This window comes from Xiphophorus couchianus, chromosome 6, assembly GCF_001444195.1.
Source record: "Xiphophorus couchianus chromosome 6, X_couchianus-1.0, whole genome shotgun sequence".
Classification (NCBI taxonomy): Eukaryota; Metazoa; Chordata; class Actinopteri; order Cyprinodontiformes; family Poeciliidae; genus Xiphophorus; species Xiphophorus couchianus.
This window is the reverse complement of record NC_040233.1, coordinates 20,280,019-20,295,900: the sequence shown is the minus strand read 5'-3', so window position 1 is coordinate 20,295,900 and position 15,882 is coordinate 20,280,019. Positions and strand designations below refer to the sequence as shown.

The window sequence follows — 15,882 nt, the reverse complement described above, 5'->3', positions numbered from 1 at the left end:
CAACTCAAATCAATGTGAAGCAGCTTTCATAATGTGTTATTTTGATATTTTATTAACCTTTTTGTCTTCCACAATGAGGCTAATCTCACTTTTTTATTTTTTATTTTAAACTGTCAGAAGTGCAGGGAAATGAAATGCAGACTTTATGCTTTATTGAACTTTTTATGTTGTTTAATGGAAAACTTGTGGCTCTATCCATTCACTGTTTTTAAATCCATCCATTCAATAATCATCCATTCATCCAGTGATTATTGAACAGTTTTTTCCTTCTATCTATTCATCCGTTTATTCTTGCATACATTCAGTTCAAGAATACTTTATCGATCCAAAAGAGAAATTAAATGTAACTCATTAATTGAAATTCTTCAAGTTATTGATGGCTGTTGGCAGGAAAGATCTTTTGTAGCAGTCTGTACTACAGCGAATTTGAAGAAGCCTCTGACTGAAGACACTTTTCCCAACATTCATGCTGCGTTCACACCAAACGCATTTTGAGCGTCAGGCGCCGCGTCTGGTTTACATTCAAAGTCTACATGGAGGCACGTCGAGGGCGGGTCGGTGCGTTTCGAGTGTCCAGTGTGGCGTGATTTGATCCGTTTTGAGCGTTGGTCATGTCCGACGCTCCTCATAAACTTTGACTGTAAGCATCAGATGCGCCTGATGCTCAAAACGCGTTTGGTGTGAATGCACCATTACTCATTATTCCTATAACTTATTCGTACTAATCAAACCCTCCATTTGTTGCTCCATCAGCTGCTCCTCTGTCAGTTTGTTCTCTTGCAGATTTTGCATTCAAAGGCTGAATTGTTGCCCAGTAGAGCGGTTGGAAGAAGGTCCTGAACATCAGCGCTTGGAGAACCTGTAAAGGTAAGATGGCTTAAAAATCCCACAGCTGACATATTTATACTTAAAAAAAAAAAATCTAAAATGGGTTGACAAGTCTGTAAAAGTTTAGACCCTTGACAAGTAAAATGTCTTTTGGGTCGAGTGAGCAGCTGTCAATCCTCAAATCTTTTACTGGTTGTGCAAATCTTTAAAATGTTTTTAGTTTTCTGACAATCAGGTTTAGTCACTTTGTTTTAATCTTCTGTCAAGAAACTTAACCTATAGGGGGGGAAACAACATTTCTCCAAGTGTTGGCGGAGTGTGCACTCTGTGAATCAGTGTGCCAGTCAATCAGACAAGCGACTCAGAGTAAATAGTCCCTCTGTCCTCTGAAGAACTGCTGAAGCCACAAGAGGCTCATTGTCAGGCTGCCGTCCGTCTCTGCACATGAAAACTCATTCAGCCCCAGAAACCACTGCTAGCGTCTATTCGTATAGCACCTTCCACAAATATGTTCATTCTGTCACGTTGCCACCAAATAATAAAAATAATTGTATTTTATTGGGATTTTATGTGATCGATCCTTGCTGAATAAAGAAAATGAAGCATGGTTTTACATTTTCAATATGATTGTGAAGAGTCTAAGGTTGCGTTCACACTGCAGCCCGAAGTGACCTAATAACAATTATTTTATTTATTTATGTTTTTGCCTTAATGCGATCTGTATCTGATCTTTTCATGACAGTCTGTACAACACGGGTCGGATTTTTTCCGAATGCGACCCAGGTCCGATACTTATCTTTTCAAATGTGACCTGAATCTGATTGGCCAGATCGCATTCATCTGTCCTGAACGTCACTGATACTCGACAAACGTCACTATTCTGTGTCCTGATAGGCGCAAGCGGGAAGAAAAACAACAACCATGGCGAATGATCGCGAGGATTACCTTGTTAAAGTGCTGGCTCCCGTCGCACAACAATTTCAAAGTCGTAAGTTATGCTCCACCGTTAGCATCCATGTTGCTAACACTGAGCACTACTTTTTATAGCAGTTGGCAAAACACTGAGCGCGCCCTCTACTGCGCATGCGGGACACTTTCAGGTCATTTACAGTTCACACTGGAGAACGCATATAGGCCACATATATTTGTAAGTGTGAACGGCCACAGCCAAAAAATCCGATTTGACAAAAAAAAAATGGAATTGGTTCACTTCGTGTTGAAGTGTGAACGGAGCCTAACTCTGTGGGATTTAATCTCTGCATAAATCCAAAGATTAAACATCAAGGAATCTTATCTTTTTAGGTTATACGACAGAACCTTATAAAAACTCTTTAGTCAATCAAAACTGGAAAGATTAAGACACAACTGCTAATAAAATCACCATGTACCTAAAGTATCAGGTTGGGATAAAGACGGCTCTAATTATTCACTGCAGCGATTTTAATACTAGCATGGTGACTCTGGAGGAGCTGCAGAAATCCACGGCTCAGGTGGAAGATTTGTGTCAACAGGATATTATTCATTTTGTCCAGAGATCTTCCCAAGGGTTCACCTTCTAAAAAAACATAATTAAAATGTTTAACTCAAAGCGTATTGATATGCTGGAGTGATCCAGTCAAAGTCCCAACTGAGAAGCTGCAGGGGTCGCACGTCCAAAAATGTGCAGTCAACTGTGTTTCTAACCCAAACAAATGCATTGGCACATTTACAGACTTTTCCTTGTAAAGGATTTTTTTTTTCTTAAACATTTATTGTTTTGGTCTATATAAAACCCCAACAATATACATTAATTTCTGAGGTAACATGACAATTTAAAATGTCCTTTTTGAAGGCAATATACAGATACCAGCAACATTAAGGTAGGGAAACAAAGAAACAAACATTAAAAACAATTCATTTATTATAATTACCCCTCATAAGCATTAAAAACCACTTGGTGACAATAGAAATTATACTGGTGATTCATGTCCTGTAAATCTGACATCTCAGCTGCCCACATGAAATATATTTTCACCTCAACACAACTCAGCCTCACACACCGACACACACACTTGGTGGTTATTGTGTGATTAAGCAGTTTATCCTCTCTGACTGCTGAGGTCTGCTGTTTGTTACGACCTCAGGTCAGGAGTGGGGGCGGGGGGAACACTGAACACGTTTCACTATTAGTTTCCACATCCAAAAATCCTTTATAATAATAATAGCTAAAAACATACAAGAGCAAAAAAAAAAAAAAAAGTGCAAATGCATGAAATGAGTTTTAACACAGCTGGTCACTCCTGTCCGATAAACTGCAGCATGTTTAGAGTCCGGTATTGTTTTTATAGAGCAGTTTTTCCATGAGACACATTCTGCCGACACAATAAGGCCAAATCTTAAGACAACATGAAAAAACTGCAGCAGTGAGCGGCGTTTTGTACCGTCCTATACTAGTGTTATAGAAAGAGTACAATTAAAAACCATAGCATGCAAAATAAAAATATTACAAAACATGATAAATAGGAAAAAAATGTTTGAAGAAATATATATGTAAAAAAAAAAAAAAAAAGACTGTTAACTCTGGGTTCAGTTTTAAAGGGTTTGTCATTACTGCAGTTTATAATGCAACAGGAAACAATCAAGTTTCAGTACCAGCAGCCTTTCCAAACGGAGATCTCAGCTCTGTCTTCATTATGACAACTGTTTTTAAAACAACAGATTGATTAGACCAGTAAGGCCCAGTTAAACCCGTTTGCAGTACAGAAAAGCCATTTTTGTTCTTTTTGAGTTTGGCGATGGTGTCGGTTTAAGAGCCACCAAAACATTCAGAGTTGATCTTTCCAGTCACACTTCATCTGTTGGGGCATTTTTACAGAAATGAGAGACAACAGCGACGGGAGATTATTTACAAGATTCTTTTTTTTTTTAATAAAAAAAAAAAAATCTGTTTACAGATTTAAATTTTCACAGTTGAGAAGCTGAGATTTATTTTCTCATTTAATCAAATGATCCAAGTTTGCAGATGTTCATGTGTTCCCCGTCGTAACATACTTATGTTGAATCCATGATTTCCAAGTTGACTGTTAGCTCCTGCTAATGTCGACGATCTTTTAGCAATAATAAGAGAGAAAACACTTTATCAGTCAGCAGAGTTGAAATTTTCTTTCATTACAGATGTGGACAAATGTGCCAAAATAAACTGAAATGAACTCATTGTATTGCATATGTAAGATCTAATCTAGATTTTATTTTTTATAAATCCAACACTTAATTGAAGTGCTTTTTTTTTAAGTGGAGAAAAAATAAATAATTGCTGGTCTTGATAATTTCAGAAGCTTATGGAAACAAAGCCACAGCAAATACGAGTTATAATCAAAAGTAAAAGTGGAATATTATTAAGCACGGTGGAGAATCGGTGACACTCTGGACTTTTGTTCTGCAAAAATGTCAAGCTTGTTGACATTTTCTATTAATTTGTGAAACTGAAAAAAAAAAATCAGCTTTCTTTTATCTCTGTCATCATTATCAACAGTTTCAAGGATAATTTTGGTAAAAAATTATTCAGTTTTTTCTCATCCATGCTGCTGCAATAACAGCTGAACTTATTTTAAGGTGTTTTTTTCACACATCTTTACCAGCAGTTTCAACAAACCTTTACTTATCTCCGTCTCAATACATTTTCGATTGTAAAAAAAAAAAAAAAAAGAATGAACCGAACAGTTCTTCCCTTTTTGTATCAAGAGAACCTTGGATCTCCATTGAGAAAAATTCATGTATACAAATCAATATGTAGCGAATCTAAAGATGTACTAGTTGCTGATTTTCTCGTCGCTCGTCTTCGGTGTCGGTGGCTTTTCCTCTGTGTCGGCCGCCTCGTCGCTCTCGCCGGCTGTTTCCGGGGCTTGCTGCTCCGCTTCGGACGGGAGTCCCTCCGTCTGCGGCTCGGCGGTCTGCGTGGGGTTGATCGGTGCGAGGACTATGGGAGGCTGGAGGGGGACAAAAACAGAAAATATGTGTAAAATAAAACGTCTGAAATGTTATTAGACTAAAAAAAATGCAATGAGAACAGATACAGAGGACCTGAAGGTAAACAGAAAAAACATTTACAGTAATCCCTCTGGCACAATAAAATGCCAAATTTCTGGAGCTCTTTGAGGTCAAACTGTTGTCAGAGGTATTGCTGTTGACTGAAAAGCAGAAATCCCACGGAGATCGTGAGTTCCACTGAGATAAACATGCCAGGTTACTTCAGGATCACGATCTGCTGCATGGTCACTCGCTTCAACAGAAAGTAAAAGCTCTGCTGCTGAGAAAAATCAACACAACAGGAAGGGACTTTAGGTGAGGTAAGCATGATTTAATTAAAAGTAAAGAGCCAAGCCCAGATATCTGCAGTGACATTCACAGACAGCAGACTACAGCACACCCACAGTCAGATAAAGGCCAGGGGAGGGACAGCGAAACAGAAAGAGACGTTGGAGTGGCTGGTGTTACTCAACTTGAAATTCTACTTCACTCTGCATAGCTTTTCTTTTTTCAAAGTAGGATGGGTTTTTTTTTTTAAATTGTCTTTTGTCTCTCTCTCTTTCTCTTTAATTAAAGTCTTTTTGTTCTTCCGCAGTAGGCAGTCATATCAAACTGGTATTCACCACAAATCCACTTCCAGTCCAGAACTGACGCAGCTCCCTGCGCCACAGCGCCACGGCGAGGCTGGTGAGCAGCGTGCAAGGCACCAGGTAGAGCAGCGCCGGCTGGCCCATCTGCATCAGGGCCAGCGCCACGAAGGTGATCAGCAGGCCGATGCCGTATGCTGACGGGAGAGGAGAGAAAATCCAACTTTTAATAACAGTTCTGTACAGTCGCTGGGGAGAAATCGTTCTCTTTACAGGGTTTCCAGCAGTAAAGCTCAAGAACTCTTCAAGCATTTTCAAGGTAAGTTTTCAAACTTTTCCAGCACCACACAATGGAGATGAAAATAAAACGTTTATTAATGTTATTGATAATGTTTTGTGTGCATCAGACTATCATGAGCAAGTCATGAACATGAACGAGTCTTCATGAATGTTTATGACGGTCAGGAAGTGCCATTAGGTAAATAACGACTCTTTTAATGCAACTTTGCTTTAAAAGTGTTTAAAACAGTCAAACATTTATAAAGACTCCTTCATGTTAATCAATCAAGTTTATTTGTACAACACATTTCAGCAACAAAGCATCTCAAAGTGCTTCACATCATAAAAACACAAAAATACAAAGTCAGCAATTGAAACTTTACATTTTGCTGTCATTAGATTACCTAACCCTATTAGACATCAGATTGTTGATTAATGTTTCATTGATTGTTTCAAAAGCAACTCCAGACGGCTGAGTTTTTAGTCTAGCCTAAAGGCTCTCAGTGTTTCAGCTGTTTTGCAGTTTTCTGGAAGTGTATTCCAAATTTGTGGTGGATAGAAGCTGAATGCTGCTTCTCCGTTGACAGTGTCATGTCAGTCTTATGCACGTCAAATAAAATATTACTCTGTGTTCTACATTATACAGCAGGGACAAGGTAAACTGTAAGCGAGAGGCACGTTTCTCTCACATACCTTACATCTGACTGGTCTGAAAATAAAGCCCTAAATTAACAAAATAAATGTATAAAATATAAGAATCTTTATTTTAATTAAATAGATCAATAAGTCATTGAGTCATTAGGAATAGAAAATATTTATTATGTTGGAACAATCCTAGTAAATTGTGACCAAATTGAATATTTAAACACATTATACAAATAAAGCTACTGAAAAGAAAATCCCTGAAAATGTTCTTGCTATGTTTTCTTGCATTTAGCAAATAGAAATAATTTTGGTGATCCTAACTAGCCCAAAATAAGAAAAGTTTTTTTCTGATTTACCTTCAGACTGTGAGTAATGTGTGTCTTTTAATTATGTCAACTGAAAATAATGTTTTCCAAATTTAGGCTTTTAATCAAACATTAGATTGTACTTCATTATAAAACTGTGCAGCTTTAATATCGAGCACTTTATACAGAAATCAGGCACTTTCCAAACCTTAACACCTAAATGAAATTAAAGCATTTTCAGGATTTAAGTCACCTTATGAACCCTGGATAACAACTTCATAATTATGCTGTTTTTTGTTTTGTGTCGATCTCATTAAATCCCAATAAGATGCTTAAAGTTTGTGGTTTATCGTGTGAGAAAATTAAAAGAATGTGCATTTGAACAAAACGCAAATGTAGTAGATTTAGGTCTGCGTTCAATTCATCCTAATATCTTATTACAGACTATGAAATAAATGTTTTATATTTACCATCCCATCATAATCCAAGCAGATGAACTTACCGATAGTACAGGCCACAAAGTAGATCCTGGAGGACTGGGTTAAAATGTCAAATCTGTGACAGTACGCCACCAGGAGACCTGAGAGGGGAACAGAACCACCGTCTCCATGTCAGGTTGAAGCTAACCAACAAGACTTGAGCAAAAAGATTTTAAAAATGTCACCTGGCACTAAGATATCCCCAAAGCCCAGGAGGGAGAAGGGCCGGTCGCAAAGAGCCAGAGGAGAGGAGTTTAACCTGGGCACTTTGAGCACCATGGGCAGCTGAAGACACAAACAGAGTCAGTGTTCGCTTGGCCGCTGAAACCCGGAGGAGCAGAATCATCAGAGCGCTCACCTTTTCATGATGGGCGGAGTCCGAGGGACCAGCCGCGACCTCCACCATTATGCTCTCCCCGCTCTGTGAAAAACAACGCAGGAGGAGAATCAGACAGAAAACTACGACTCTGTTTGTTTTTACTCCAGCCGAGTGTCATCGTACCTTTGTGAAGAAGGGCGTAATAAATACGAAGAAAACGTCGTAAACAAACAGAACCGACAGTAGTAAAGTGCAAGCCTGCCGGAGAGGAAGAAAAGGGTTAAATTTATGACTTATTCAGGCAGCTGTTGTAAATGGTTCTGATCCGTCACCTTGAACGTGGGCAGCCGGACAGTTTTGAGCATGTAGAGACAGAAGGCGATGCCCAGCGTGTCCTGCAGCACCCAGGCCCACCTGGAGGGCACAGCAGAGAGGAGCCGCCATCAGCCCGCGGCGCCAAAACAAACAAACACAGCTGACCCATGTGTCTCCACATTATTAAGAATTTATTATAAAAGCAGAAACCGTCTGGTTTTCTAGGACCGGGCGATAAATCGGTAAAACTGATTTGTTGAATTTTTGTTTTTTGAAAATGTGGATTTTTTTTCTCAACTATTAAAAGTCCTTGTGTTTCCATAGTTCGTAGTGATGTCGGCCCGGTTAAGGCCCGCCATTTTATTTGACAAGTGTAATTTGTCAAACAAATTACACTTGTTACGCTTGTTCAAAGTCAAGAAAGTCTATTTCTTGACTTTGAAAGTATTAGCGCAAGGTTATGATTTTTGTACCTTTTCTTTTAAACTACCAGAATAAATTCATAATATTATGAAAACTAACACAAAACAATGAAAAATTACAATTAAAATGAGGAATTTTGCACAGCAAAAACACCAAATCTTACCAAGTATTTTTAGTCTCATTTCTAGAGCAAATATCTTATCTCACTTGAAATAAGACAAAACTAATTTAGAAGTTACTTTTCAGCAAGACATAAAAGTAAATCATTTCTTAATATTGATAAAAAAATTACTAGTTTCATTGGCAGATTTTTTTCACTTATAACAATGGAAAAATGTCTTGCTATAAGTGAAAAACTACCAATTGTTCACCAATATTAAGGAATTATTTACTTAGAACGTTCTTCTGTATCTTGCTGCAAAATGACTCGTAAGTTAGTATATTTCAACTAAGACAAAACTAAGATTTTAATTAAGATATTTGCACTAGAAACTAGACTAAAAAATACTTTGTGAAATTGTGTTTTTGCAGTATGCATAGGTTTTACAAATAATACTTCATACTTAATAGAAATACAAAATCTTTTAACATATCAGCATGAAATTATCATCAGTAGCAGGAATTTGTATTTGAAACAGTTGCAAATCAAATAAAGAACCACAAACTAAGCTGGCAATTTGAGATCGTGGTAATTAAGCTTTTTTTTTCCACATTAAAGAAACTTTTTCTAATAATTTCAATATTTTCCTGGTGAAATTGCGTTTTTATTCTGCTATTATGAGTATTTTCCCGTAGTTAACACAAAAGTCCTCACAGCCTGACCTTAACACTCTGTCGAACAACTCACAGCAGTGACGACTGAAATAAAAGCCACATTTTGAAAATATTTTCTGTCATTTGTAATTTCTCTTTTAGAAAATAAAGCAAGAAAAAAAAGTGAATATAGAATCTGGTATATATATTGTATAAAAGGATGTCTAAGTCATATCGCCCAGGCCCATGTTTTCCTCTCATTTGTCATACTGGAAGCACATCTGCTGGTTTCAGACTCACTGGTCTTCGTTGCGAAACACCATCCAGACGACGCTGATGCTGATGCAGATGGCCGACAGCAGCAGTGCACGGATCTGCGGACGCTTGTGCAGGTAGGGCCAGTTGTTCTCTGGGATCCTGTTTTCCATAATTTAGACATCGGTTAGCCTGCCGCTAACAATCACTGTTGCTGCAGGATTTGTTTGTTTCTCTGTCTTAACTGTTTACGTTCCACAACTCATGCTAGCATCTGTTTCTCTTTATAAATCTACACACTTCTAATTACTGGAGAGACATTTTGTCACATCACAACCACAAAATTTAAGAAATTCACTCACTATAAAATACATTTTGGAGGAATATGTTGACAGCTCAAATCCATTTCTTCAGCAAGAAGGATTGACAGAGCTGAACACAAAGCAAGAAGAAAAGCTGCTGGAGGCTGGAAAAGTAAAAGCTTAGTGATGGCAAAGTCAAATCCAAAGAATCTGTGAAATAAGCATTAAGAATTCTGCTTATATTCTAACTGAGATTGAGTTATTTTGTAAAGAATGGTCAAGAATCTTACTTTGGTGGTAGAGGCAAGCACTACAAGACCGGCAGCTGTAACTGAAGTAAAATGTGCCGACTCACAGGCACTGAACAGCACAAATACATGCCACACTTTTCAGGTTTCCATTTCTAAATAGAATCCAAACCACCTTCCACCACTCTGTGTTGGTCTATCATACCAAATCTAAACAAAATATTCTGAAATTTGTGGTTTTAATGGAACAAAATGTGACTCTAGTGTCATTAGAAATGTTATTTTAACAGATTAACAGATGCATCTTATTGGGAATGAGAAGTATTTTTAATCATCAGTATAATGTCAGCTGCAGCCTCACCTGCACTTGCAGAAAGGAATCCTCCTGACGAAAGGCCACAGGCAGCTGTAGAGGCCGACGGAAGAGGCCACACAGAAGATGGCGATGACCCAAATGGCTGAACAACCAGACATCAGCAGCAGAAAATTAACTCAAATTGACTTTCTAGGAGCGATGAAATGATACGTCTCTTTGCGCTCTCTCTGAATTCCTATGTTTGTGCGGCGTACCGAGGTAGTCGTAGAAGAAGTAGAGCAGCACCAGCATGTTGCAGCACATGAAGACGAACACACAGATCATGATGGGGGTGACGTCCACTGTCTCCTCGTCCTGCTTCTCTGCGCCGTCATCGCGTTTATGCTTCATGTAACGCCTGAAAATAAGATCAGAAGCTGAAGAGTCTCGAACTGAATCAGCATTTCAGCTTCCGATGATCCATTTTACTAAATGTTTCAAGCGTCAGAGACCCCCCATCTGACTGGGCCTTCTGTCATCTCGGCTCAAACCTGTGAGTCGCTCGCAGCTTCAGATAAACTACACAGGCTGCATTTTTCTCTATTTCATATTTGCAAAAATATTTCTACTCACCCTAAGGGTGAGGGGGAATCCCACTTACTTCTTGCGATCTCTGCTGCCGGCCCAGTAGCCTCCGACGGCCACAGTCCCCACCGCCATCAGGAAGATTATCACCATGTTGTAGTCCAACACAGGCTCATTGGGAGCATACATGGCAACAAGCCTCCCCTGACCGAAAGTCTGGACGAGTTACAAACAATGAGATGAGTCTGGGTTACTAAATCTTTTAAATCTAAGGGTTTCCCACTTAGATTTCCAACCATTTTCAAGGTTACATTTTCAAACTTTTCCAGCCCCACACTTTAGTGATACAGTTTTGGTTTTAATTCACTATTATAACATCATTTATTCTGTTATTAATAATGTCTTTTCTTAGTATTCTACATACAAAGTGAACTAAAGTATAACAAAATGTTACAGTTTGAGAATCTCACACACCTTATACAACTGACAAATTTAACAAACAATCTCAAAAACGTATAAAATGTAAGAAATCCATTATTGCAATTACACAGATCAAAACCTCATTAAGTCATTAGGAACAATAAATATTCACTACATTGTAGTAATCGGTTTGTGTTAACCTTCCTGCTCCACATGAATAATCACTTGACTTTCTGTAAGGCATCTTTTCACCGGAAAGTTTATTACAACTTTATTTCAAAACTGTGCAGAAAGATCATCAAGGACTTTCTTTCCAAACCTTGCAAACACTTTATTTGAAATTCAAACACCTGTAAAACCCCTGAAATATCTGGAAAATCCTCACCTTGCTTATGTCCAGCATATCAGAGTAGCTCAGCAGAGCTACAGGAATGTCTATCTCCTCGTACTGGGTCTTGTTTCCTGCTGGTGGAGTCTGTGAAACACACACACACACACACACACACACACACAGAATCAATAAAATGGACTGGAAACTGATCAACACACTGTGATGGTAAGTGAACGTCTTACCAGCCTGTCTTTGCTGACGATCAGGATGCCCTTGGCTCCATTGATCTGGGCCAGGCGGACCTTCTCGTAGAAGGTGCAGTTGCCCCTCATCACCATGGGGATGCGGTTTGGGAAGCCCCCCTCTGGGACCTCGGAGGGCGAGCAAAGGACCGACGACGTCAAGTCATAGATCTGAAGACGGGACTGTGACGGAGAAAGATCAGAGCGATTAAAATGAAACTGAAAAAACCCCCAACAAACTCTTATTTTATACAGGTGAAAGCTGCTGTTCAATTTTATTAAAAAAAAAAAAAAAGTTTATATTTCTTATGATAATTTAAGTTTATTAGAATACAATGTATTATTTAACAATTAAAACTTCTCATTTGTTATATTAGTCACTATACTAACGCCGACATGACCGAAAGAACGAGATCGCGGATACAAGCGGCCGAAATGGGTTTTCTCCGTAGGGTGGCTGGGCTCTCCCTTAGAGATAGGGTGAGAAGCTCAGTCATCCGGAAGGGACTCAGAGTAGAGCAGCTGCTCCTTCACATCGAGAGGAGCCAGTTGAGGTGGCTCGGGCATCTGGTCAGGATGCCTCCTGGACGCCTCCCTGGTGAGGTGTTCCGGGCACGTCCCACCGGGAGGAGGCCCCGGGGAAGACCCAGGACACGTTGGAGGGACTATGTCTCTCGGCTGGCCTGGGAACGCCTCGGGATTCCCCCGGAAGAGCTAGAAGAAGTGGCTGGGGAGAGGGAAGTCTGGGCCTCCCTTCTGAAGCTGCTACCCCCGCGACCCGACCTCGGATAAGCGGAAGAAGATGGATGGATGGATGGATGGACTAACGCCCTCTTGTAAATTTGCACATGAAATTGCTTATCAGACAGTTAAGCAGTTTCTTTTTACCTCATTCGTATTATTCTTTTATTTATTGTTTTTGTAAATAAGTTACATCTGTATTGTTTTATTTTTTAAGTAAACAGTTGAACTTTGTCAAGAGGATCCAGTCTGGGTTTGCTTTTTTTGTCATCAAGTGGACAGAATGGGAAACACAGAGAGCGTCAAGCTTATGGCTTCATTAATTTGGAAATTACAGATAATCTTACAAGCCAAAAATGAAATTCTTTCTCAACAGGAGAGAAAAGCACAAATGTCTGTATTCATTTTGGATTTAGAGGTTTTCTGCAAGTTCTTTGCTGGAATCTCAGGAATTTCCAACATCTACACTGTAAATGTAACTTTTGTTACTATAATGTAACGAACGGATACAGTAAATACAATGTTTTGCAAAGGTTTTCATACGCCTTGAATTTTTCTCTCACGTCTTTTGCAGCTTCTAACAAGGATTTTACAAGATTATTCTGAATTTAGCTCCATTAATTAACTCTGAACAGCTTCCATGTGGAAAGAAAGCAATCCCACAGCATGATACTGACACCACCATGTTTTACCTTGGAAATGGTGTGTTCAGTTTGAGGATTAGTTTCCATTCTTGGTTGCTTATATGAGTAATGTAATATGTGAATGAGATATGTTCTAACGTAACTCTGCTCTCCTTTAAATGTTTGCCCTCCAAAATTTCTCTAACAAGCCATTGAAGGCGTCCCATTAAATACGAAGATTACATTTTTCCAAAATTGGTTTAACAATGTTGGCTTTTGGTTGCACTGGATTTTATTTATCCAGAGGATATTATTTCAGAGTGAAGGCCTGTGAATAAAACTGCTGGCCACACCATTTAGATTTCTCTTCCTCAACTTCACAATACTTCGTATTGCTCTATCACATAGCATACATTGAAGTTTGTGGTTGTGACATGTCAAAATGTGAAGTACAAATGGTAGTTTTTCAAAAGGATGTTGTGTCAGTAGTACCATCAGGATACTTACTGCTTTATTAAGGTCCTGAGGTAGACGTGCCCACTGGGAGTTGAAGAATATGCAGTAGTCCTTCCCATTGCTTTTGCCCGTATCACTGAAATGGGCCATGCCGTACTCTCCCACCACCTGTAAGCAGAGAAACATTGTTTCCGCTGAAGTCATGAGTGATGGGAGGAATAAACTGAGAAATTATGATACAAATATTCAGCAGTAGTAGTGGTCAGATGTGTTAACAGGGTTTTATGCTCCTCTGAGCCCAAATTTCCATTTTGTAGTTTCGTTCTTACTGTGTAAGTAAGACATTCTCTAACAATGTCAAATTTAATTTCAAATAACCTATGACTGAGACCCAAAAAGAGAAATGCAAAAAAAAAGAAAAAAAACGTTTAAAAGCAGATAAATTATCTATCTGATTCGGAAAGAGTAATTAAAAGTTTGCCACAGCTGTTTTCTAACCTGGGTCGAGTTAGTTTTATAATTGTTTTCTAAAGGCAACGCAAGTCATCTGAACATATTTTACTCCTTTCGGCTCAGATTTCAGACCCGCTGCCATTTTTTAAAACCAACGGCACGTTGTAGATAAATAAATCTCTATTCGCTTCCGGATTATTCTGTGTTTGTGTTGGTTTCAGAGATGCTTTGAATCAGCAGCGACCCTCCTTTATTATAATAATGTCACTATCCACCGGTGACCTGTGGGTTTCCAGGGCCCACGGTGATCTCCGCAAGCTAACGTTCACATAGCATTAAAGCTAATGCAGAAAAAAAGCGATTACAGTACAGCAGTCCGACTGTGTCAACTAGAAGACTTGCTTGTACAAATATACCGTTTTTAGTGAAACAGATTTAATCACTCTCACCCTCTGGATGAGGAAAGCGGCCCAAATCAGTGCTCCGGAAACCCTCATATCTCCGAGCTTGTTGTTGTTTAACCCATCAACCGACCAACTGCTCAGCTCGATCTCTAAGCTGCTGTTGGCCAAAGCCACGCCCTTTACAGTGTTAGCCATTATTTCATTGGCTGGTTTCATCAGGAGGTTATCAAGAGCGCAATTCCGATTGGGTTAGATTAAAATAAAGCAAAATATAGCTTTTACAACGAAAATATAATGTGGAACAGTTTGAGGGTTATTTGCCTCCCTAAACATGAATAGAAGTGAAATGTCACACTGTTACCGTTTTCAATTTCTGCTCTCCTATCGTAGTCATCATCTTCCCTGGTGGTCTAGTGGTTAGGATTCGGCGCTCTCACCGCCGCGGCCCGGGTTCGATTCCCGGTCAGGGAACATCTTTTGAGGATATTTTTAGTTGAGAAAGGGCGTTTGTGTTTATTATCAGGATTAAGGGTCCAAGTTTCAAACTGTTCAATTACCGTTTTATCGGTGCAACTACAAAGCTAAATAGAACTTCATAAGACTGAATAAGTAAAAAAGAAAAGACAGGCAGCTGTAATTCTGCCTCATCTATTCATCAATGTCATTGTTATTTCACATCCGCAGCTCATAGCAGGACCCTTCTATAATCTTTATTGTTGCGTGCTCGATCTTGTTCTTCAGACATGATGCAGGAGACTTTCAGCCTGATGTCATTCCATATGTCCTTCCGTCTGGTGTATACTTTACCTGTGTCAAGACAGCCATTATTAACGGAACCTGAAGAATTTCAAACTTCATAATAAGAGGTTATACGTTCACAGGCAATCGAGAATCTTTTTTTTTAAATCTGACTTTTTAAACAAAATCTGTGACTTTTTCATAAATCATATAAATTTATTGTATAAATTCACGCTATTTATATCAGTCATGCAAGAAACTTATAGTTACCAACCCAACCAGCCATTGCAGACCTTTCAATATTATTATTTAACTCCTATGCTCACCACTGCATCTCAGTTTAGTCCAGACTTTGACTAGGCCAGTCCAAAACCTACATGTTTTGTTTTCAGCCATCTAGAAATGAACTTTGGATGATTATCTTTCTGCATTACCCAAGTTTACTTAAGTTTAGGATTGTGAACAGATAGCTGATGAGTTTGAGCAGTCTATTTAAGGACATGCCGTGGCATCTTGATTTCAAAAATAGACTTTAACTAGGTCAGACGAAAACATTAATTAAATTAAATTAAAAATTATCTCTTTTAGCACACCAGAGGTGGACTGGTGTGCTTTGCCTTTGACTATGTAATAGTTTAATAAATGCCTAAATGATTATATTATCGTTTGAAATATGGGAAATTCAAATTCTTCTTGAATTTGAATTCTTGAATTTGCCTCTGGATTATTTTGTGTTTGTGTTGGTTTCAGAGATGCTTTGAATCAGCAGCGACCCTCCTTTATTATAATTCACTATCCACCAAATATTCTTCTTGATAAATTAAATTATTAGTTTATCTAATAAATGCATT

At 38.7% G+C, this 15,882-nt stretch overlaps 1 protein-coding gene and 1 non-coding gene across 4 annotated transcripts; one reads left to right on the top strand and one right to left on the bottom strand.

Moving 5' to 3' along the window:
* Nucleotides 1–2,710: 2,710 nt before the first annotated feature.
* On the bottom strand, nt 2,711–14,490 carry sppl2 (signal peptide peptidase-like 2). Of its 3 annotated transcripts, none has more exons than XM_028021201.1 (15): nt 14,339–14,490; nt 13,488–13,604; nt 11,617–11,799; nt 11,429–11,518; nt 10,700–10,839; nt 10,314–10,456; nt 10,105–10,201; nt 9,239–9,355; nt 7,780–7,861; nt 7,631–7,705; nt 7,487–7,549; nt 7,314–7,413; nt 7,152–7,229; nt 5,457–5,617; nt 2,711–4,793 (listed from the first exon to the last, which is right to left on the bottom strand). In XM_028021201.1, exons 1-15 carry the CDS (start codon nt 14,486–14,488, stop codon nt 4,617–4,619), a joined length of 1,773 nt encoding a protein of 590 aa, XP_027877002.1. In that variant the 5' UTR covers nt 14,489–14,490; the 3' UTR covers nt 2,711–4,616. The 3 variants fall into 3 exon arrangements, with proteins under 3 accessions (XP_027877002.1, XP_027877003.1, XP_027877004.1); XM_028021202.1 differs by lacking the exon at nt 2,711–4,793 and adding an exon at nt 4,915–5,113; XM_028021203.1 differs by lacking the exon at nt 2,711–4,793 and adding an exon at nt 4,915–5,110.
* Nucleotides 14,491–14,692: 202 nt separating this feature from the next.
* trnae-cuc (transfer RNA glutamic acid (anticodon CUC)) lies at nt 14,693–14,764 on the top strand. The gene has a single exon. It is a non-coding gene; the product is annotated as a tRNA-Glu (tRNA).
* Nucleotides 14,765–15,882: the final 1,118 nt, after the last annotated feature.

What these genes read in the sequence shown, in the direction of transcription:
- sppl2 (XM_028021201.1), bottom strand. Translation starts at nt 14,488, where the DNA reads ATGGCTAACACTGTAAAGGGCGTGGCTTTGGCCAACAGCAGCTTAGAG. An exon ending in GGCAGCAGAGATCGCAAGAA is followed by an intron (nt 10,457 to 10,699) that starts GTAAGTGGGATT and finishes TCTTATTTTCAG; the next exon opens with GCGTTACATGAAGCATAAAC. An exon ending in ATTCCTTTCTGCAAGTGCAG is followed by an intron (nt 9,356 to 10,104) that starts GTGAGGCTGCAG and finishes TATGGAAAACAG; the next exon opens with GATCCCAGAGAACAACTGGC.